Genomic DNA, 22754 nt, shown 5'->3' with positions numbered 1-22754 from the left:
CACTTGTGTTCGCGATAAACAATCATCGCCGTACACTTGTTGTAACATTACAAACGTTTCACTTGCAGATTTTCCTAGTTTGAAACAAAATTTGATGTTAACACACTGTTCTTTCTGTACACTCAACATTTTCCGACGCACAGACAAAACGTCAACTACTTAAAACAGACGCCACGGGCAGACTGAGTGCAGGAGGCAGATGAAACTAGAGCAGTAGGCGGAGCGAGAGTCACGTGACAGGCCACGTGACTTTCAGCCTTATAGCATTCGTTTTATTGTTTCACCAGTACTAGTCCGGGTTTTTTCTAGCCACACCTCGTAATGCGAGTAAAAGATTTATGGGAAAGGTTTAAACTGACTGTAATTCTCGCAGTGAAGAAATGTGTACCGACTATGTGGATGAAGGACGGAAAAAACCCATAATGATAAAATTCGAAAAATGCTGAGGAGACAGGAGACAGGGATTGTTGCAGCTCGTGGTCGTGTGGTAGCGTTCTCGCTTCCCACGCCCGGGTTCCCGGGTTCGATTCCCGGCGGGGTCAGGGATTTTCTCTGCCTCGTGATGACTGGGTGTTGTGTGATGTCCTTTGGTTACTTAGGTTTAAGTAGTTCTAAGTTCTAGGGAACTGATGACCATAGATGTTAAGTCCCATAGTGCTCAGAGCCATTTGAACCATTTGATTGTTGCACTCTCGGCTCCAAAAACAGCCCAGAAATGTCGGCAGGCAAAAGTTAGAAGAAATTCGTGAGTCTATAGATAGAGCGATGCGCAATAGCATTCAACTTCCACCGTGATACGTTAGCGAAAGATTGTACAGAGAACACGAGACGATACCGGTGCTAGTAAAATCGCTAAGCGTGTGAAAGGCTTCTCTTGTCACCCTTTAAACAGTCTGTTGCGGCAACAGAAGACAGCAAAAGGAAAGCTGCAGTTTTAAATTTCACATTTAAAAAAATCATTCATGCTTAAAGGTGTTAGGAGGGAAATTAAACACTTCCCGCGTACCAACAGGCAAACTCCCGTCCTGCAGTAGGATGTAGGGCTGTCGGCTCATCAAGGACTAGGCCCACAGCTTAAAACTGTGGATCAATGAGAGACCCTCGTGACGCTCGGCAGATACACTTTCACATCTTTACGGCTCAGTGTCGAAATACACGTAAGCGGACACCGCCAGCATGCTAGACGGATGCTAAGGAAGAAGAGGAAGAAAAAAAATTATTCACGCAGAAGGAGCGCACAGAAATATCATCGTTTGATTGTCGCACAGACTCCCGTAAGGAGGACATACAAAATAGGCATCCCTGGTGTTGAGAAGCAACTGAAAGAGCTCAAAACAAATATGCCACCAGTTTCGGCTGGAATTCCAATTCGGTATTACAGAGAGGACTCTTTGGCATTGGCCACTTAGTGGCATATATCGCGAATTTCTCGCACAGAGCAAAGTACAAGCGACTTGAAAAAAGAGCAGGTGATACCCGTATATAGGATGAATAAAAACCGTCCCTCGAAATTCCAGACCAATATCCCTAACGTCCATTTGCTGCGGAGTTCTCGAGCATGTTCTAAGTTCGAATATAATAAATTTCCTTCAGATAGAAAACCTTCTGTCCACACATCAGCACGGATTTAGAAACCATCGATCGTGCGAAACTCAGGTTGCCCTATTTTCGCATGCTATCTAGCGAACCATGGGTGAAGAGCAACAGCCATGTTTCATATTCCTAGATTTCCGGTAAACGTTTGGCTCTCTGCCCCAATGCAGACTGTTACCGAAGGTCCCACCATACGAAATAGGTCCTGGATACGAGAGTGGTTCGAGGACTTCGTGTTTAATAGAACCCACTATGTTGTCCTGCACACTGAGTGTTCACCAGAGACAAGGATATCGTCAAGAGTGTCAGGGAAGTGTCATAGCACCGCTCTTGTTCTTCATACACATGCACGATCTGGCGGATAGTGGGAGAAGCATCTGCGACTGTTTATTGATGACGCTGTAGTCACAGGGAAAGTGTCGTGGTGATTGACTGTAGGAGGGTACAGGATGATTTAAACATAATCTCTATTTTGTGTGATGAATAGCATCTTGTTCTAATTGTAGAAATACACTCCTGGAAATGGAAAAAAGAACACATTGACACCGGTGTGTCAGACCTACCATACTTGCTCCGGACACTGCGAGAGGGCTGTACAAGCAATGATCACACGCACGGCACAGCGGACACACCAGGAACCGCGGTGTTGGCCGTCGAATGGCGCTAGCTGCGCAGCATTTGTGCACCGCCGCCGTCAGTGTCAGCCAGTTTGCCGTGGCATACGGAGCTCCATCGCAGTCTTTAACACTGATAGCATGCCGCGACAGCGTGGACGTGAACCGTATGTGCAGTTGACGGACTTTGAGCGAGGGCGTGTAGTGGGCATGCGGGAGGCCGGGTGGACGTACCGCCGTATTGCTCAACACGTGGGGCGTGAGGTCTCCACAGTACATCGATGTTGTCGCCAGTGGTCGGCGGAAGGTGCACGTGCCCGTCGACCTGGGACCGGACCGCAGCGACGCACGGATGCACGCCAAGACCGTAGGATCCTACGCAGTGCCGTAGAGGACCGCACCGCCACTTCCCAGCAAATTAGGGACACTATTGCTCCTGGGGTATCGGCGAGGACCATTCGCAACCGTCTCCATGAAGCTGGGCTACGGTCCCGCACACCGTTAGGCCGTCTTCCGCTCACGCCCCAACATCGTGCAGCCCGCCTCCAGTGGTGTCGCGACAGGCGTGAATGGAGGGACGAATGGAGACGTGTCGTCTTCAGCGATGAGAGTCGCTTCTGCCTTGGTGCCAATGATGGTCGTATGCGTGTTTGGCGCCGTGCAGGTGAGCGCCACAATCAGGACTGCATACGACCGAGGCACACAGGGCCAACACCCGGCATCATGGTGTGGGGAGCGATCTCCTACACTGGCCGTACACCACTGGTGATCGTCGAGGGGACACTGAATAGTGCACGGTACATCCAAACCGTCATCGAACCCATCGTTCTACCATTCCTAGACCGGCAAGGGAACTTGCTGTTCCAACAGGACAATGCACGTCCGCATGTATCCCATGCCACCCAACGTGCTCTAGAAGGTGTAAGTCAACTACCCTGGCCAGCAAGATCTCCGGATCTGTCCCCCATTGAGCATGTTTGGGACTGGATGAAGCGTCGTCTCACGCGGTCTGCACGTCCAGCACGAACGCCGGTCCAACTGAGGCGCCAGGTGGAAATGGCATGGCAAGCCGTTCCACAGGACTACATCCAGCATCTCTACGATCGTGTCCATGGGAGAATAGCAGCCTGCATTGCTGCGAAAGGTGGATATACACTGTACTAGTGCCGACATTGTGCATGCTCTGTTGCCTGTGTCTATGTGCCTGTGGTTCTGTCAGTGTGATCATGTGATGTATCTGACCCCAGAAATGTGTCAATAAAGTTTCCCCTTCCTGGGACAATGAATTCACGGTGTTCTTATTTCAATTTCCAGGAGTGTATATAAATTAAGAGAGACGAGTAGGAAATGAAATCCGGTAAAGTTCGAACACCTTATTAGCGGTGTGCTGCACGACACAGTCACGTCGATTAAATACGAGTACGTAGAAGTAACGTTGCAAAGCAAAATGAAAGATAACGAGCACACAATAATTTTTGCTGGATAGCATAAATGATCGACTTCTGCTTATTGGGAGAATTTTAGGAGAGTGTAGCTCATTTATAAGGTTCAAATGACTCTAAGCACTATGGGACTTAACATCTGAGGTCATCAGTCCCCTAGACTTAGAACTACGTAAACCTAACTAACCTAAGGACATCACACACATCCATGCCCGCATCTATAAGGGAGACTGCGTGTAGAGCACTAGTGCAATCGCCGCGCGGTATTAGCCGCGCGGTCTAGGGCGCTGCAGTCATAAACTGTGTGGCTGGTCCCGGCGGAGGTTCGAGTCCTCCCTCGGGCATGAGTGTGTGTGTTTGTCCTTAGGATAATTTTGGTTAAGTAGTGTGTAAGCTTAGTGATTGATGACCTTAGCAGTTAAGTCCCATAAGATTTCACACACATTTGAACTAGTACAATCAAGTCTTGAGTATTGCTAGAGTGTTTAGAATCTCCAACAGGTCGGGTTAAAGGAAGACATCGAAGGAATTCAGAGCCGTACAGCTAAATACACGTTGTCCGTGAGAATTGCGGAAATACTTCGTGAACTAAAATGGAAATCTCTGGAGGGAAGACGACGTTATTTTCGCGAAATACTATTGAGAAAATTTAGATAAACTGCATTTGCGACTGACTGCAGGACGATTCTACTACTGACAACGTATATTTCGTGTAATGACGAGGAAGGCAAGACAAGAGAAGTTAGGGCTCGAACAGAGGCATATAGACAGTCGTTTCCCCTCGCTCCATTTGAGAGTGGAACAGGAAGGGGGACGGCTAGTAGTGATGCAAGGTACCCTCCGCCATGCACTGTATGGCGGCTTGCGGAGTATGTATGTAGATGTAGATGTACCACTGATGTTACTCAGGAACCTTCTGCGTGATTTATTAAAAATGTGCCTTTCTTTGGACGGTGCTTTGATGCTGAGCTGTACATTTGAATATCGATTTTACTTTTATTTTTGTATTAAGAACTTCACAGAAACATATATTTTTGCTATAAAGCATATGGTGCAGATTATATGTGCGTAAGGTTGACTGTTTTGTTAATATTTTAGTGACTACTTCAGTTTGCGTTAGCCCTGCAACATTCGTTGTTGGAACTCTGCGCTGTTTGATATAGCACCTAGAAAGGAAATTATTAGGATAACATCATTTCTTGATGATGCCTATAGGCCCGTATGTGGCGTTTCTCGTGTCGAACATAAAGAGAATGCGATTCCTCGTGGGTCAGTGTGTAATTTCGGCTTCGCTGTACAGTAACTAATTTCGGAGTAGCATTTGATGCTGCATGTTTCTTCAGGATATGTTCCTTCAAAAACAGCGAGAATAATCAACAAGCATACTGTTGATGTGATCTTTCACCTAATAGCCAAGACTCAAACTCTGTGATCTGTGCAAGATGATCTGTTTTCACGTAAGGTGGGTACCTATGAAATTCCTTGTCAGTGTATAAAAGTGACACTGAACAATCACTACACACTAATCAAAAACTGCGTCGAACATCAGCGACACACCCACTTTCTGCAACCCAACAAATCTGCAGTAGATAAATATAGTATTGTCGCTGGCCATTGCATGGAACACTGGAAAGTCGAGATCCTAGCCACAGCCTCGTCTTATTGTGATTAAGTGTTCATGGAATCTGTGAAAGTGCAATTAACAGATAACTTGCTCAACCGATGCGAGGGTTTCAAGGTCGACAAATCACGGAAACCGCTTATTTCACGTCTTCTCTTTCAGAGGAATTATTGTTCTGAGTCTTCGCCGCCTGTTATTGCAACAAATGCCATCGATTACAATTATTAACCACATAATTCTTAAATAGTGTGTATTTTCTGTCTCGGCGCTTGCTATGTTTTATCCTCAGATGCATAAAGTTCTGCCTATGACTGTTGATTTTATGCCGTCTGTCTTATCCCTGACATAACATTGTGTCAAATGGTTTTTATTCAGTCACCGAATCGCCTTGTAGATGGCTTTATAGTCAACAGTCAAAATATCGGAAGAAGAAATCTTATTGTCACGGATCCACGCCCGAAAGATTGATAAATCAGAGACCTTGTTTCCTAAAGGACCTAACATTTATCAACTCTGCTGATGGAGTGGACACAACAGTCTGTTTTGGATGAAGTCATATTGGTGAATAGTAGTGAAGCAGTACTGCCTTCTAACTACGTATTACTACATGCAAGCATTCAATTAATGCATATTTTCCTTATGCATATTGCCTTTTATTATCAAATAATTAGTAATTAGCCAAGGAGGCAGGTATGACCCAAAATATACAGTTGAGAGAGAAAATACCTAAACAGATCCAAAAGTTAAGGTATTTGCAGAATTACAGTCACAAGAACTATTCGCTAAAATTCACAGAAGCTCTTCGCAGTTGCCTTTTGGTACCCTCTTTAGAAATCCCGCTGTTAGATAATTTTGTGTTTCATATCAAGTCACAAATGACTAATATTTTGGGTACTGTGCGAATGAGGATCTCACAAAAGGTCAGTATTGGAATCCTGATCTTTCAGCAAGTACAAATCTCCATCAACACGTAAAAAAACAAGAAACAGACGGGGAAAACAACGTTGCTGAATAAAGTTACTTACTTTTGAACAGTCTGAAAATTCGTTGCAGAACTGTGTCCGTAATCCTTCAGGTGGTGCTCCCGTTTATTGTTCTTGAGGGAGATAACGCGATAGCAACATGTCAGTGCCATGATTATATTTTAACACCATTACATCAGTCCAATGCACATCATTAGGTAGCGTAATAGATTGCGACAAATGATCACACATCGAAAAAAAAAAAAAAAAAAAAAAGGTTGGATATGGTAAACCACAAGATGGAATCAACAAAGCTTCTGCGCACTGGAAGGAAAGACATTTCTACAAAACTGAGTTCTCCGTTTGATATTTACTAGAACGATAAGTAAGGAAGATTTCTGTACCTCTGTTCGCAGCCTAACTCAGTTTTCTGACGTCTGTTCTCAACAGTTCCGAGATCGTCTGTTGCATCGGTGTCTGATGAACTGTTTTTGTTTTCATTAAGAATACATCTCCTTATCTCCCTGCGCAGTTGTATACAATTTTACGGCCATATATCTTGTTTCGAGTGTTAGGGATACTTTTGATAGTTACTGTTATTTTCTGTCGTAGTTTGTAAGTAAATGGCTGCTCTCTTACAAATTACGAAAGAATATTTTAACATATAGTACATCTGATCCGACTGTGTGCACATAATTTCAAGCTATGCAAACCGCAGGTCACTTTTCTGAAGAGCAATTACTTTAATGGAAGTGAGAATATTCAGCGTCTGTTCGTACGAAGTCATCTGCGATCGCATTTCTGAACGTGAACTGCTGGGCGCTGGGACACGTTTCTTGCCTCTCAAAAAGCCAGTGAGTGTACTTGGCCTAAATACGCATTGTACTTTACTGCATTGAGTCACGTTGTTACGCAAATACTAGCTCCGGCTGCCACACGGCGCGCGGCGCGGCAACAGCTGCGGATCCGTAACGGGTTTCTCTGCAGGTGTTTTTTTTACACCAACCTTCAGAAGGTGAGAGCAGAAGAAAATTGTAAAATTATGGCATAGAGGAAACAAAACAGGGTAATTAAAATTAGAGCGATTAATGGATTTGCAAATACCTCTGTTACAACAATAGTTTGAGGTTTATGTCTTTTCATTCATTTGCTTATTTTTATTTTTAGAGTTCTTTTCGTCAAACCATCGAAGAGAGACCTTTGTCATTGAGACTATTAATATGGCGTATTTATACTCGAATTCCTTTTGAGCTCTCACTTGCTCGGTATGACTAGCAACGAAAGAGCTCTCAACAGATAGAGGTTGCCAATTAAACTCATTTCAGCTTGTCGCCATTGTTTTGCAGAGCGGTGTAAAAGATTAGTTTGTGTTGCTCAGTTTGTTTTATTACTTCCTGTGTGGTCATTTCGTAATACTCTTACATGCAGATGATTACAACGTACTGATGGATTGCTAGGCACATATACGCTTGACTTTATTTAACATTTCGACGCAAGGGCAGAAATAATATTAGCAAAGGCAGTCCCTGCATTTTTACTACTTTTTCTGTTCGCAACAAAATACATTTCCATAACTTGGTCTGACAAAATCCAATCATCCACCCAACTCCCTCTTTAATTTATTGATACAACTTTGCATGTGTGTGTTTTTATAAAAGTTTAGTAGCCTTACAGCTCTCAAATATTGAAGAAAAGTCATTTTTAATTTTTTGCGTCAAAGGTGCTAGTTATTTACTAGCTATCTAGTTTCGAGCTTCACCCATTTTCAAAAGCTACGTATTTTCTGCCTGGGATACAATTGGTGTGAGCAGTTCTATTTAAGTCATTAAGTTTTAAGCTGTACCTCAGATCTTCATTATCCAGCACGATCGGATCCACGTGCCAATGATATTTCAAGCATAACGGACAATTAGTTCTCGTTGGAGTTCACTATGTGTCACGCTGACTTATTTTCGTAGGTGTTATCGAGAAGTCCGACGAGAACAAATTCTCCTTTATATATGAAACATTGTTGTCATGTGGATCAGATCTTGCTGCATAATCAAGCTCTGAGGTACAGATGAAGTGTGATGACATAAATAGAACTATTCACACCAATTATATCTTAAATACAAAGTACGTGGTTATGAAAATGAGCAAAGCCCGAAACTAGTCATCCAGTAAATAATTACGTAGTAGCTTTGGTGCAAACAGTTAAAAATGTCTTTTCTTCACTGTGTGTATTTGTGTTTGTGTGTGTTTCCTTGCTACTGGTGAGGACTGTTCATTCAAGATTTTACAGCAATTTGACTCTTTTCATAATCTAAACAGTCTAACTAAAATACTAGTACCGTATCGCAAAACTTAAATGCATGGACACAAGAACTAATGAGACATTGTAACACAAAAACTGTACTGTCTTTAGGATACACGTTTATTGCTATTTTGTGCACCTACTGTCAAACAGATTTCTTCTGACCTCTTTCTTTTCATTTGCAGAGTTAAGGCTAATCGCAACATGTCATGCGCATTCATTCTCGAATTTGTGTATATCACCAGTAATAAAACTTACTTCGAAGAAAGTAATGGTAATTGTACATCTAAAGAAGCTGAATCATATAGGTTCCGTATAGAAAACAAGGGGTACTATTTAAAGACATAGCATAACATTAGGTTTACGATTATCGCCGATTGTGGAAGGCTCGGTGGAGCATATTCGCTTTCTACATAGGTGTAGGAGGGACGGCGAACTACAAAGAAACATAGTTTGCTTTGGCGGTTTCCTCACAGGCAGCCCCAGAGCGAAAATGGGGGACATAAATTACTGTCTCCTGTTCATTCCATACGACAGTTCAATATGAAACCCTATTTTTTATTCATTAGCGTTAAAACTGGAGATGCGAGATTTTATATTACTTTTATATTTTACATTAATATAATATTGATAGAGGGATTGCCAACATTCCATCTTGAGTGGAGAACCATTCAACTTTTGCTGGGACTCAGACAGGGAAACAACTCCACTGCCGTATCAGAGTTGTTGGACTGGGAATCGAACCCAGTCCCTGTCATTAGCTACGGACTACCAAAACTGCTAGGCCGTGGAAGTGCGGACAGACGCTAGGGGAGGTGAGCCCTGCTGGCCCCGTGTTGTGGTGCGGCTGAGAGCGAGTGGAGTGGGCGCTTGCTCCCTCCACCCAACAGCTTTCCCTCTCCATTTCAAAGATGGCGAGCGAGTGGAACACTGGTGCGGCCGCAGCTCGCCTCTCATAGTTGCGCTATGTGTGGCTGAAGCTCGAATTACCGTGTTTTGACTGTCGGCTCCGCTTATTTCACATTAATGGTCACCTAAGTGAGTCTCGCACCTCTAGTGAAATCGTGTGTTAACGCTGAAAGTGAATGAGATGTTAACGGCTACTCACGCACAGCTGCTAGCTGCTTTGGAAGCTGACCCAAATCTCAACTTATCACTTTCTCTTTCCAGGTATGGCGATCAGAAGGGCTGTGATATTTATACTGGTAAGTACAAAACTTATTTTAGTACGTTTGACTTACAAGTTTCATTATAAGGTGAAATCTGCCCAGTAACAAGAGCCTTGACAGTAGCTTGTTGGTGCTGTAAGCGTGTATTCCATGACTTCCATTATTCTGTATTGTTGTATTTAAAATTAATGAACTGGAAACAAGATTCAGAATGTGCAGGTAACTGATTTTACAGTTGAAAAGTATTTCAGAGCTACGAACGATACATGAAAGCTATTTTTATATCCAGCACAGCTGACATTCACTCAAGCAGTGACGTAATGTTCAACATCTTTTAACCTTATACAGTCGTCATCGCCTCTCCCTCCTGAAATGTGAATTTTGTTGCTTCCTGTACATTCGCCAACATCATTATGAAATTTCGTAGATGAACCTCCCAACGGTTAATGTGAAACATTTAACTAGATACACCATAATCCTCAAACGTTTCGTATCTGTCGTGACACACTTAGGCCTAGGAATGTGAGCTTCTGAACAGCAGCTATTTAAAAATCTCTTAAATGGGTACGATGTTCGTTGACGTAATTTAAACGGGTGTAATTTTTTTTCCTCAAATGACACACAATCTCCGATTGACATCAAGGCATTTATTAGCGGGAACTGCAGATTAGATTAAGGTTGTCGCTGACATTTTTTCATACTTGTGAAGGTAAATTGATTCTAAAAAATAAGAAAGGACGTTTTTAAATAATTTACTGTCATTTGCACCGTACCAGTTTCTGATTGTTTCGCAAAGCTTCGCTGAGGAAACTGTTGAGTATAAAGCATTTTTCCGCCATTATCGTTCAAAAAGAGTTCAAACTGTCACCTCTTACATTAAGCTCATTTCCCTCCTGAAATACCCGGTAACTTGATGTGTATATAAATATCATTGTTCATTTTGTTGTTGAAGCACTTTATGTGAAGTCTTCAGCGCTTTTCTTACAAGCGTGCATTAAAATTGAAGATCGTGTTTACAACAAAGCCGCGTTTTCTTAGTATTTTTTATTGTCTGATGATTTGGATGATTTCTTGGTTCGCAAACACATTATAACCATCATTCAGTATCATCACGGAACCTCCCGTATACCTATCAACTCAGTACTTTTATTGGTAATATCAGAAAGAATCTGAACGTTGCATTTTACGCATTCCAAAATCGTAATATTGATTACGTATTTCACAAGTTTTAAATTACGAAACTTGTCTAGAGCGATATGTGCGAAATATCAAGAATGATGATGTCATAAACCTTCGACCTGGAAGTGAAATAATAGGTAATGATCTGTTGTGTGGCTCAGCAGGCTTATACCAAATTGTATTCTCAATTATGCAGAAGATACTGGTGTTTGACGGTAATTCTAGTATTTCACACCATTATGAAGAACCATAGTATAAGGATGGAAGGATGTTAGTATGCTTAATTGATGGACCATATTTTTTGTCATAACGTTTGTAGAGAAGAAACTACGCCTGCGCCAACAGGTGGGTAGCAGCTGGATCCATTACAGACGGAACAAAATTTTAATATTCTCCTACTCAGTTTCAATGAGACGCAAGAGCATGTACACCTAAACTTCAATTATCAGAGTGAGATGGGACATAGAGGAGCCTTTGTTGTTGTAACATACTGTTCAATGTCTTTCCTCCTGAAAATTCACGGATTGAGTGTGGGAAGCTCGTCTGTGTATACGCCCCCCTGAAGTCGTCCTCGCGACGTTTACGTGGCTCATGTTTAGTAACACGAAAGACATTAATTGATCGTTCGCTGAAACCCTACTACTGCGCAGCTTCGTAAGCAAATTTTCACTACGAAAACGGTGTCTTTTTTTTTCTGCTGATGCAGGTTCTTCTGTAAAACTATTGTATGGGGTGAAAGCAATGGTAACGGCTATTTGTACGTTCATTTTATAAACATGTTTGACTTCCTCTGTTAGTGCAACACGACACAGACTATGCGCATTCGCAATAGGTCGCAAAATCATGCTGCAAGGTGATTTTCAGAGATAAGCATCCGAGAACGGTACCACAGAACTGCAGCCTACCACTGCCATTAAATCAGAGTGACACTGTCATTCCACGTTCTAAACAGATTGTTATTGACAGGTAATTGCATTATAAGACTGAAACCAACTATAATTTTTATTTATTATTAGTGAAAAGTGTCAACTTTTTGAAATACTGCTTTATTGGACCTTTTAAGTGTGTCTTTTTACAAACTTGACCTCGCATAGACTCTTTGATGTATTATATTCCTTAGGAGAAGAAAAACTTCTTAGCCAAGATCGCAATAAAATACTGTATTGTGGACAACCGGTTTCGGTAAACTATGTTACCATCATCAGATCTACGTATGGGTTATTACATAAATCTTGTGCCAGATCAACACAAAATCTTTCCATTAAATTTCCAAATGCACAACATGTGACATGAACGATGTGTTGGCACGTCATATGCTGTAAAGGAATAGGACAAGTGCAGAGATTTTGTTTCCTTGTGAGGACGAAAGCAGATTCACAAGTAAGAACCAGCTGTAGCCCTGAACTGAAACCCCCCTCCTGCCACAAAATAGAACTCCTTGTCACCTTCGTTCTCAGATGTCACAGATACGTAGGATTTTAATGGCAGTCAAATATAATTCAAATTTAATGAGCTTAGTACAACGTTTTAGCCTAGCTTTAAAGACAGTGCAAGTAAGAGATTTAAGCATTTGTACTAAAATTTTAGAAGTGCAAGTGTCATGCAATACGTTTAAGAACTATTAACAGAAAACACTTTCTTTGCCAACCTTTTCTACATCTACACCTACATGGATCCTCTGCAAATCACACTTAAGTGACTGGCAGAGGGTTCATCGAACCATCTTCACAATATTTCTCTATTATTCCAGTCTCAAATAGAACGAACACTTCCATCCTTCCGTGCGAGCTCTGATTTTCTTATTTTATTCTGATGATCGTTCTCCCTATGTAGACCGCCGTCAGCAAAATATTTTCGCATTCGGAGGAAAAAGTTGGTGATTGAAATTTCGTGAGAAGATTCCGCCGCAACGAAAAATGCCTTTGTTTTAATGATGTCCACCCCAACTCCTGCATCATGTCAGTGACACTCTCTCCCCTATATTTCGATAATGCTCTTCTTTGAACTTTCTCGGTGTACTCCGTTAATGCCATCTGGTAAGGATCCTAGACCGCGCAGCAGTACTCCAAAAGTGGACGAACAGGCGTAGTATAGACAGTCTCTTTAGTAGATCTGTTGCATTTTCATTTGCCAATAAAACGCAGTCTTTGGCTTGCCTCCCACACAACATTTTCTATGTGTTCTTTCCAATTTAAGTTATTCGAAATTTTAATTCCTACGTATTTAGTTTTAATTTACACGATCTGAAATCAAAGCGTGCGCTCGCCATTATCACAGTTTCGCTTATCTCTCTTATTGTGAACAAATGTTTGCACACTACGGCTATACGATCGTGTACATACTGCTTGTTTCCGCCTTCGTTCGAAAAAGCCAGTCTTTCTGTTACATATTTTTAGCGTAAAGTCTTGCCTCATTCAACTTCCTATTGTTCGCTGATTCCATCCGTAGTGTCACGAAGCATGTCAGGTTTGTTGTAGTCACCAGATACAGTCTGCCTGTGAATGGCTGCCGGAATTGAGGCTGCAAGCCCATCTATGTGGGCAAGCCCTAAGGCGAGCAGCTGACAGATGTCCTTCTTATCTCCTAGAATGCCTTGTGTTTAGGGAGAACCCTGGCCGTGCAGCATACCAAGTGGACACGGAGAAGCACGATATGCTGAGCCGTTGCGCCCCCGAGCGCTGGCACGTGTGCAGCAGGGGCTGGCCGGCCGTGTCCGCGCTGTTGCCGGTGATGTCAGCCGTAGAAGGTCGGTCACGTGACTGCCACGGAAGGCCGACGAGCTCCGCGACCCGGCGCGCCGGACACGGATTTCGGCCATTCTCGGATTGCGAGACACTCGCCTCTGCTTACCCGAGGCCGTATCATATCTGTGTGCGCTATTTCTGTACAGCGCAAAAGAGCAACGAATTATGCGAATTACTGCTCAGCTATGCAGGAAAATTAGACCTTTGGAAAAAAGAGAACTACTTGCATGAATATCAAGAGCAGAGATGGAAACCCAGTTCTAAGCAAAGAAGGGAAAGCAGAAAGGTGGGAGGAGTATATAGAGGGTTTATACAAGGGCAATGTTCTTGAGGACAATATAATAGAAATGGAAGAGTATGTAGATGAATATGAAATAGGAGATATGATACTGCGTGAAGAGTTTGACAGGGTACTGAAAGGCCTAAGTCGAAACAAGACCCCGGGAGTAGACAACATTCCGTTAGAACTACTGACAGCCTTGGCAGAGCCAGGCCTGACAAAACACTACCAACTAGTGAGCAAGATGTATGAGACAGGCGAAATACCCTCAGACTTCAAGAAGAATATAATAATTGAAATCCCAAAGAAAACAGGCGTTGACAGATGTGAAAATTACCGAACTATCAGTTTAATAAGCCACGGCTGCAAAATACTAACACGAATTATTTACAGACGAATGGATAAACTGGTAGAAACCGACCTCGGGGAAGATCAGTTTGGATTCCGTAGAAATGTTGGAACACGTGAGGCAATACTGATCCTACGACATATCTTATAAAATAGATTAAGGAAATGCAAACCTACGTTTCTAGCATTTACAGACTTAGAGAAAGCTTCTGACAATGGTGACTGGAATACTCTCTTTCAAATTCTGAAGGTGGCAGGGGTAAAATACAGGGAGCGAAAGGCTATTTACAATTTGTACAGAAGCCAGATGGCAGTTATAAGAGTTGAGGGGCATGAAAGGGAAGCAGTGGTTAGGAAGGGAGTGAGACAGGGTTGTAGCCTCTCCCCTATGTTATTCAATCTGTATATTGAGAAAGTAGTAAAGGTAACAAAAGAAAAATTCGGAGTAGGAATTAAAATCCATGGAGAGGAATAAAAACTTTGAAATTCGCCGATGACATTGTAATTCTGTCAGAGACAGCAAAGGACCTGGAAGAGCAACTGAACGGAACGGACAGTGTCTTGAAAGGAGGATATAAGATGAACATCAACAAAAGCAAAACGAGGATAATGGAATGTAGTCGAATTAAATCGGGTGATGCTGCGGGAATTAGATGGTTCAAATGGTTCAAATGGCTCTGAGCACTATGGGACTTAACATTTATGGTCATCAGTCCCCTAGAACTTAGAACTACTTAAACCTAACTAACCTAAGGACATCACACAACACCCAGTCATCACGAGGCAGAGAAAATCCCTGACCCCGCCGGGAATCGAACCCAGGAACCCGGGCGCGGGAAGCGAGAACGCTACCGCGGGAATTAAATTAGGAAATGAGACGCTTAAGGTAGTAGATGAGTTCTGCTATTTGGGGAGCAAAATAACTCATGATGGTCGAAGTAGGGAGGATATAAAATGTAGACTGGCAATGGCAAGGAAAGCGTTTCTGAAGAAGAGAAATTTGTTAACATCGAGCATAGATTTAAGTGTCAGGAAGTCGTTTCTGAAAGTATTTGTATGGAGTGTAGCCATGCATGGAAGTGAAACGTGGACGATAAATAGTTTAGACAAGAAGAGAATATTTGCCCGCATCTCGTGGTCGTGCGGTAGCGTTCTCGCTTCCCACGCCCGGGTTCCCGGGTTCGATTCCCGGCGGGGTCAGGGATTTTCTCTGCCTCGTGATGGCTGGGTGTTGTGTGCTGTCCTTAGGTTAGTTAGGTTTAAGTAGTTCTAAGTTCTAGGGGACTGATGACCGTAGATGTTAAGTCCCATAGTGCTCAGAGCCATTTCCAAGAAGAGAATAGAAGCTTTCGAAATGTGGTGCTACAGAAGAATGCTGAAGATGAGATGGGTAGATCACATAACTAATGAGGAGGTATTGAATAGAATTGGGGAGGAGTTTGTGGCACAACTAGACTAGAAGAAGGGATCGGTTGGTAGGGCATATTCCGAGGCATCAAGGGATCACCAATTTAGTATTGGAGGGCAGCGTGGAGGGTAAAAATCGTAGAGGGAGACCAAGAGATGAATACACTAAACAGATTCAGAAGGATGTAGGTTGCAGTAGGTACTGGGAGATGAAGAAGCATGCACAGGATAGAGTAGCATGGAGAGCTGCATCAAACCAGTCTCAGGACTGAAGACCACAACAACAACATGCAGGATAGTATCACATATTTCTACTGGAGGTAGTATTGGCCATAACCAGAAGAAAATTTCCTATATTGATATGCCCCGAAATCAATATCTGTTAAGACATGGACCAGTGGACCGATCTGTCCTCTCATTCCCATCTGTCTGTAGACACTATAGCCCGTGCTGCATGTGACTGCCACAGATCCTGACACATCCTTTAGCCATTTTTCGCAGTGAATCAAGCACGCTTTCAAATACACTTGGCTCCATTCGGTTTGCGTCACATGCGTCGGTCACAAGTTCCTGTAACGCCTGAACGTTGTCGACGTTTTGGGAAAACATCAAGGTCTTTAAATGTATCCATAGCCAGAAATCCAGCGTATTCAGGTCCGGTGAACGACGAAGCAATGCTACTGGACCTCCTCCACCAATCCACTGCCCACGAAACGTCATGGTGTGGTACAGTCGTATAATCTGTAGAAAATGGGACGGTGCCCCGTCGCGCATGAAATAGAATTGTTGTCTTGCTACAAGGGTAACGTTTACCAATAGAGCTGCTAATTCGTCGCGCAGAAATCGGTGATACACAGCATTTGTTAATCTATTTCATAAGCGTTATGGCCCAATGAGTCTGTCACCGACAATTAATGCCCATACGTTGCATCTGCCCACACGTGCCTGTTGTGATAATTTACTATTTCCTCTCTTGTGAATCATGCCTCATTTGTAAATAAAATGGAAGCTGTGAACAGCAGCCCATATCTTAACAGGTCTTAGTTTCCGAATGTATAATTACTCTGAGCCAGCTCTTCGTGGAAAAAGAACTCGCGAAATTGACTTCCTATACGAAGGCTCGTCACAATGATACGTGATATCACATTTCCCGTATGGAAGAAACTGTTGACGTTGATTTTCTTAACACAGTTTCCATATCCTTTCTTAATATGGATACAACTTTTAAGCTCGATGGTGTGTGGCTTGGTGGTTCAGTAACGAATAGAAAGTGCTAGACATTATCTGATTAAATTAGTGGTGAACATCTTCAGCACATTAAATGGTATAAGTATTTTGGGGTAATACTAAGAAGTGAGATGATATCAGACGATCTCGTAAAATCGATTCCATATTACAGAAGACGAATAGAAAACAGAATTGTCGGAAAGATTCTGACGAAAGGCAAGGCGTTTGTAAAGGAATTAGCGTACAAGGCGTAGCTGTGACCCATGCTGGTGTATTGTTCCAGTGTCTGGAGTCGTTATCAAGTATGTGTGACAACAGACGTTAAATTCACAGAAGCAGATCGTCTAAGGTCTGTGTAGCCCATAAAAAAAGTTTAAAATAAATGCTCGGATAACTAAAATGGGAATCTTTGAAAAAAAAGACGATGTAGTTCTCATGAAACCATACTGCGTGAATTCAGAAAAAAACTTTATTCGAAGAAGACTGTGCGAATATTAACCTGTTATCATGGTATATCTCGCGTAGAGATAATGAGAATAAGAAAAGGGAGATTAGAGCAAGTACGGAGGCAATTGAAATGTACAGAGAAAGTGAAACACGATACCTGCGCTAAATCTACTATCTTCGAATAGTTAAACGTATCACCCCACCTTACGAATAGATGGCCAACAGCACTGTCACTTACTCCCACTTCAAGAGACACTGTAGAGAGGTTTGGGATTAATCCAGAACGATGGGACACCTCTCATTCCCTTGCCAGTGATTTTTCTTGCACGACCTGGATTCGAGCCAGCTGCCTTCGGATCGTGTGCCACCACACTATCGTACGTGATCGAGACCGGCAATGTGGTAATACGTCGAGCACGTAAAACTTTCCAAGTTTCACCGTGGCTCGGAATCCACGTTCAGCCTTAAGCCGCCCTATAACTGAGCAGAGGAAGGCAAGGACACTGGATTACCACATCCGATAGAAGCGTAACCGCAAGAGCATTACTGCGTTGGCCCAAACTATTTCGCAGAACTTTCCCATTTTGGTTCGATCAGTCGTTTTAGTATCATTGGACAGATCAATGGATATAGTTGTGTAGGCTTTGTAATCTTTCTTGTTGCAAATTATCAGTGGTATACTACGAGACTTAGAAATTGATGACAGAAAATGTTTGTTAGCCCTAGCCAAGAAATTGTCCATTTGGTAACGGAGAGCAGTGTGGTGAGAGGAAAAGGGGGGGGGGGAGAGGGCGGAAACTGAAGAGGGAGACCAAGGGTTGATTACAGCAAGCAGATTCAAATGGACGAAGGTTTCAGTAATTCTGTAGAGATGGCGAGATTTGCACAGGATAGGCTAGCGTGGAAAGCTGTAGCAAACCGGTTTTCGAACTGAAGACCACAAAAGCAACAGCTTGCAGGTGCTTAACCCAAAGGTACTGATTTCTTTACAAGAAACGCTCAAGTAACATAAGTATGGTATGCACATTCAAGGTGGGGTCACAAAACACTTGTGACCGTGTCAGCAAAGTGTCCTGGAAGTTGGAATAACTTTGTGAAGGTAGCGTCTTAGACCTGACAAAACATATGATTATCCTGCAACAAATTATACTTCTCGTCCAATTTTCCCCTAATCAATTGAGTGTTGAATTTCGGAAAACAGCAAGCTTTATGAATGCCAGACTTATCACCTTCACGTTTTAAAGAAGCATTTACGTATACAGCATCATATGTATCACTGTGCTACTGATCGTCTAAAACTAGTTACAGAGCAACTCTTTAGGGTTATTTACCAGAGTTTATCTGCATTCAAGAAGTCAGTGTCAGTCCTCGCTCAGAAAATAGACGCTGGGGACAGATATGAGAACTCCGTTTTGCTGTCCTGGGCAAGGTAGTGGTTTGCGATTGCGTCCCTCCGACTTGTAATTTAGTGTTAGATGGGTATATGCGTAGGATGTATCGACTTGATGAGTACTGGTGTAATGTTATGCTGTATTTGTGTTGTTATGGATGAAATAAAAAGAAACGGTGAAACCAAATTAGGTACTAGCGCACAAACACTTCCCTTGAAGAGCATCAAATGAGATACTGAATTTAGCAAATCACCGCCAATAGTGTTCTGTGACCGCATTCAGTGAAAATGCATTCGGTGACAATTTCTTCATTTAACATGATTCGAACCGACCACAGCAGAGTCAACCTCCACAAGAAATGCGCTGGCGACCTCACCTACACAGACGGGTTTGTTTAAGATACTCTACACGACGATACACAAATACAGGTAAGCGCTCGCATTTTTCGTCATCGGAGATAAGACACCAGTGCAATGATCATGGATTCATATAACGCTCAAAAAGTTGTTATTTTACTGTCATCATATCCGCTAAAATCATAAGAGCTCATTTTCAAATTCACTGTTTTTAAGACACTGCCAGAAAATACTGTGGTAGAGATGGTTACCTTTATCGAAATATAACCGTTTTGCCAACATGGCAAATGAAGGTGGCGCCCGACTATTATTACTTGAGTGGACGTCCTGCAACTCGATAGCAACATTTTTATCGTAGCCACATCACTGGAGCTAGAGACGCTGAGCCTTACACTAGAATTGTATATATTGTCTATACTCAGTATTTTCATTCGGTTAAGTCCCAAGGTCGACAAAATTTGGATGCCGGAGCCCACGATGGGTAGGAAGAATAGCTAAAGGCCATAAATCGACCGGGCACGGCCGACTAACTTCCCCATCCTTCCCTAATCCGATGAGGCCGAGGACCTCGCAATTTGGTCTTTTCCCCCCAAATCAACTCAACCTGTAAATCGACCATTGTGCAGAATATCACTTCCCAACTCAAATGTGTACAATAACAACATATGACCAGCCATAGCACACAGAAATATATCGGCATTTTGGGGTAGAGAATCCAGCGTAGCACACCAGTATCTGTGCTAACACCTCGACATGGAGATTACAGATAATCATGGACATACTTCTTTCGCAGAAGGTGCAATTCTTGCGCTGATGTCCTCATTCGGAGGTATCTTATGATGGATGAAATAGCATCCAAGCTAAATCTTTACCGCGTCACAGGTGAAGAATATAAGACAGATAATGTGGGCTCATCTGTTTGGCAATGAGAAGCCGCTGAAGACCTACGCATTCAGCACGACAGTACCCCATCCCATCGCTCCGAACTGTGTCATATTGATTCAATGTACACACCACGAATACGAGGTTACTTCCCTGATCCACCGGTTCATCTAGTCTCAGCCCAGGTGACGACATCTAGCATGTTACTGAGCGAAATGTGCTCCTGAGCGATAATGGAACAGAATGATTCCCCACTGTTTTGAGGCCGCGCGGGATTAGCCGAGCGGTCTGGGGCGCTGCAGTCATGGATTGTGCGGCTGACCCCGGCGGAGTTTCGAGTCGTCCCTCGGGCATGGGTGTGTGTGTTTGTCCTTAGGATAGTTTAGATTAAGTAGTGTGTAAGCTTAGGGACTGATGACCTTAGCAGTTAAGTCCAATAAGATTTCTCACTCACACACCGTTTTGAGTAACTGCGAATTCATTGTCATGACGAGCCATCGCTATCATCATGAAGAAAGGGATGCTACTTTATATAAGGAAGGAGTGACGAATTTTAGATCTGGTTACTTCATATTCTAATATCTATTATCATGAACAGTGTCCACACCGTACCAAACACAGTACTCCTTCGTCAGTATTCTTAGGTTATTTTCATTTGCCTTTTATTTCAACTTTTGTTGATACCGAGAAGGAGACACTATATTTTCACAAGGAGACAGGTCTTACAGGTCAGTTTCAGATTTCCTCCTTACTTCAACATCTATTAATACCAATCCCCGAATGCATCGCAAATAAAACGTCATTGTCGTATCACCTGTAGATTGCCCGCCTTCCAGCTGTTGTTGCTGGTCATTCCTTGTTCATAGGTGAGATAACGCCGGGAATTACGAAAGGGGAGGTGCTATGGAAGTGGAATTTGTGGCCAAGAAAGTTTCATATTGCGATTAGTTGAAAAGAGGTGCGTTTTTATTTCCGCCGTGAGAAAGAAATTTTCCAGAAAGGCTGTTAAGAAATATTTGATTTCATCAGAAGAATTAAGAAACATTTATAACCAGTATGAGAATACTGTTACTTCCTTTTCGAAGTACGAGTAGTGCTACTGATATCCAGCACTGGTAATGAATCATCATTTTTCTACGCTACTTCTACCTTTAAAAAGAATTGTAAAATTCATTTTCTCCGTTTCTCACAGTTGATCGACCTGATCTCCGTTACAATTTCTTTTGAAGTTTTTCGAGTAAATCTGGCGCATTTCTAATCATCAATAAGAAGTGCATACTGAGATCTCCAGAAGATGGTTACTGCACTAACTTACATTCTATATCCCACTAATGGTTACTAGAGAAGCGTATCCCTAGTGCAGTGACTGATTCCAACGCTTGTAGGGACAGAATTAGCGCTCTCACGAAAGTAGCATAGAGTCGATTCTTTGAAGGTAGAGAAAATGGAAGGCCGTATAGCTCCATTTCAGGATACGTCTTCCAAATTATTTCGCATAAATTTACCTCGGTCATGAAAATTAGGTAGTACTTTGTATAATGCCTAAATTTTGTACAGGTGGATTTTTACTGAAAGTTAAAACAGCAGCCACTCACTATTATTAGTGGTTGGTTTTTATTCTATTAGGAACTCACATGTATTTCCACATAGCCACGGTCTCATTATGCCACTTTTTGACATAATAGTCTTAAGATTACCCAGTAAAAAAAGCGTACGCATTTTATTAACAAGATCCGTCTTCTAGCAAGAACACAACGATATATTTGTCTTTACCGAAAAATGTTTCACTATAGTTGTGACTCGATCAATGGAGTTTAATGTATTCTATTGATATTACATTTTCGGTTTTCTGTGATTATTTATTCGGTAGCTGTGTACCATTGCGGTTTTAGTGGACCTGCTTTGAACCTTTTTAGGTGTGAGAGTAGAATTGCGAACGAGCACAAGAAAAAAAACACCAAAAACAGTAAAATATGAATAAGACCTTACAAAATATTGGTAACGCATGTGACAGAGCTCAGAGCAAGTTCGCTACAACGAAGATATACAGTAATTACAATGTCTCACAAAAAAGTGGAGTACCCAGAAGACATTGTCAGTAGTCAATGTAACTTCGTATACGTGGACACCATCGGGGGTTATGTAAATGATGAGATTTGCAGTTCTCTGTGAAAGGTAGAAGATCCACCAGAATGCATTCGTGTTGTTCGTGTTTAGCGTTGTTATCAGGTCTGGTAGTGTGTATAAGGGGCGTGAACAACACCATAAGTCGAGTGATCAATGTGAAGGACATGGAGATGTCTTAAGGCAACTGGTTCGCCTCTGACGAGGAGCAAATCACAGTGCTGCTATCGATTCGTAGATTTTCCGTAGTTTCCCTAAATAGATTACAGCGAATGTCGGGATGGTTCCTTTGTAAAGGACGTGGTCGCTTTCCTTCTCCAACATTCCCCTATCAGAGTTTGCATTACGTCTTGTAAAACTCGTCGTCGATGGGATGTTAAACTCTGATCTTCTTTTCCATTTATTCTAATCGCTTCCCTAACTGGCGAATAGATACGCCTAGGAATTAACTGCATGTGTTATGGCTCTGAAAAGGTTTGATCATTCTGGTAGCATGCCGTGGGCTTATTTTGTTACACTACAGACTTTAATTTTAATCTCAGCAATTTCTTTGGGATAGCAGTAACTACTGAGAGAGTGTTAGCAGTTTATAGCAGCGATGGTAGCCAAGAAACGCCAACGAAGGAGACTACACAGTACAAACGAATATTGCAAAATTCCTGGGGTTTTCACAAA

General features: G+C 42.4%; 1 protein-coding gene across 3 annotated transcripts in view; it reads left to right on the top strand.

The window, feature by feature from the left end:
* The window catches only part of LOC126183323 (cuticlin-4), a 243927-nt gene that overhangs the window by 66286 nt on the left and 154887 nt on the right, over positions 1 to 22754 (top strand). For 2 of the 3 annotated variants that reach the window (XM_049925184.1, XM_049925183.1), the window contains exon 2: positions 9696 to 9730. In XM_049925184.1, coding sequence (XP_049781141.1) covers positions 9696 to 9730 — 35 coding nt within the window. Of the gene's footprint in view, positions 1 to 9431; positions 9564 to 9695; positions 9731 to 22754 lie in introns of those variants that run through there. The other variant, XM_049925185.1, reaches the window with a different exon arrangement.

Source organism: Schistocerca cancellata, chromosome 4, assembly GCF_023864275.1.
Source record: "Schistocerca cancellata isolate TAMUIC-IGC-003103 chromosome 4, iqSchCanc2.1, whole genome shotgun sequence".
Taxonomy (NCBI): domain Eukaryota; kingdom Metazoa; phylum Arthropoda; class Insecta; order Orthoptera; family Acrididae; genus Schistocerca; species Schistocerca cancellata.
The sequence above is the reverse complement of the archived record's forward strand: the minus strand, read 5'-3'. Positions and strand labels throughout refer to the sequence as shown.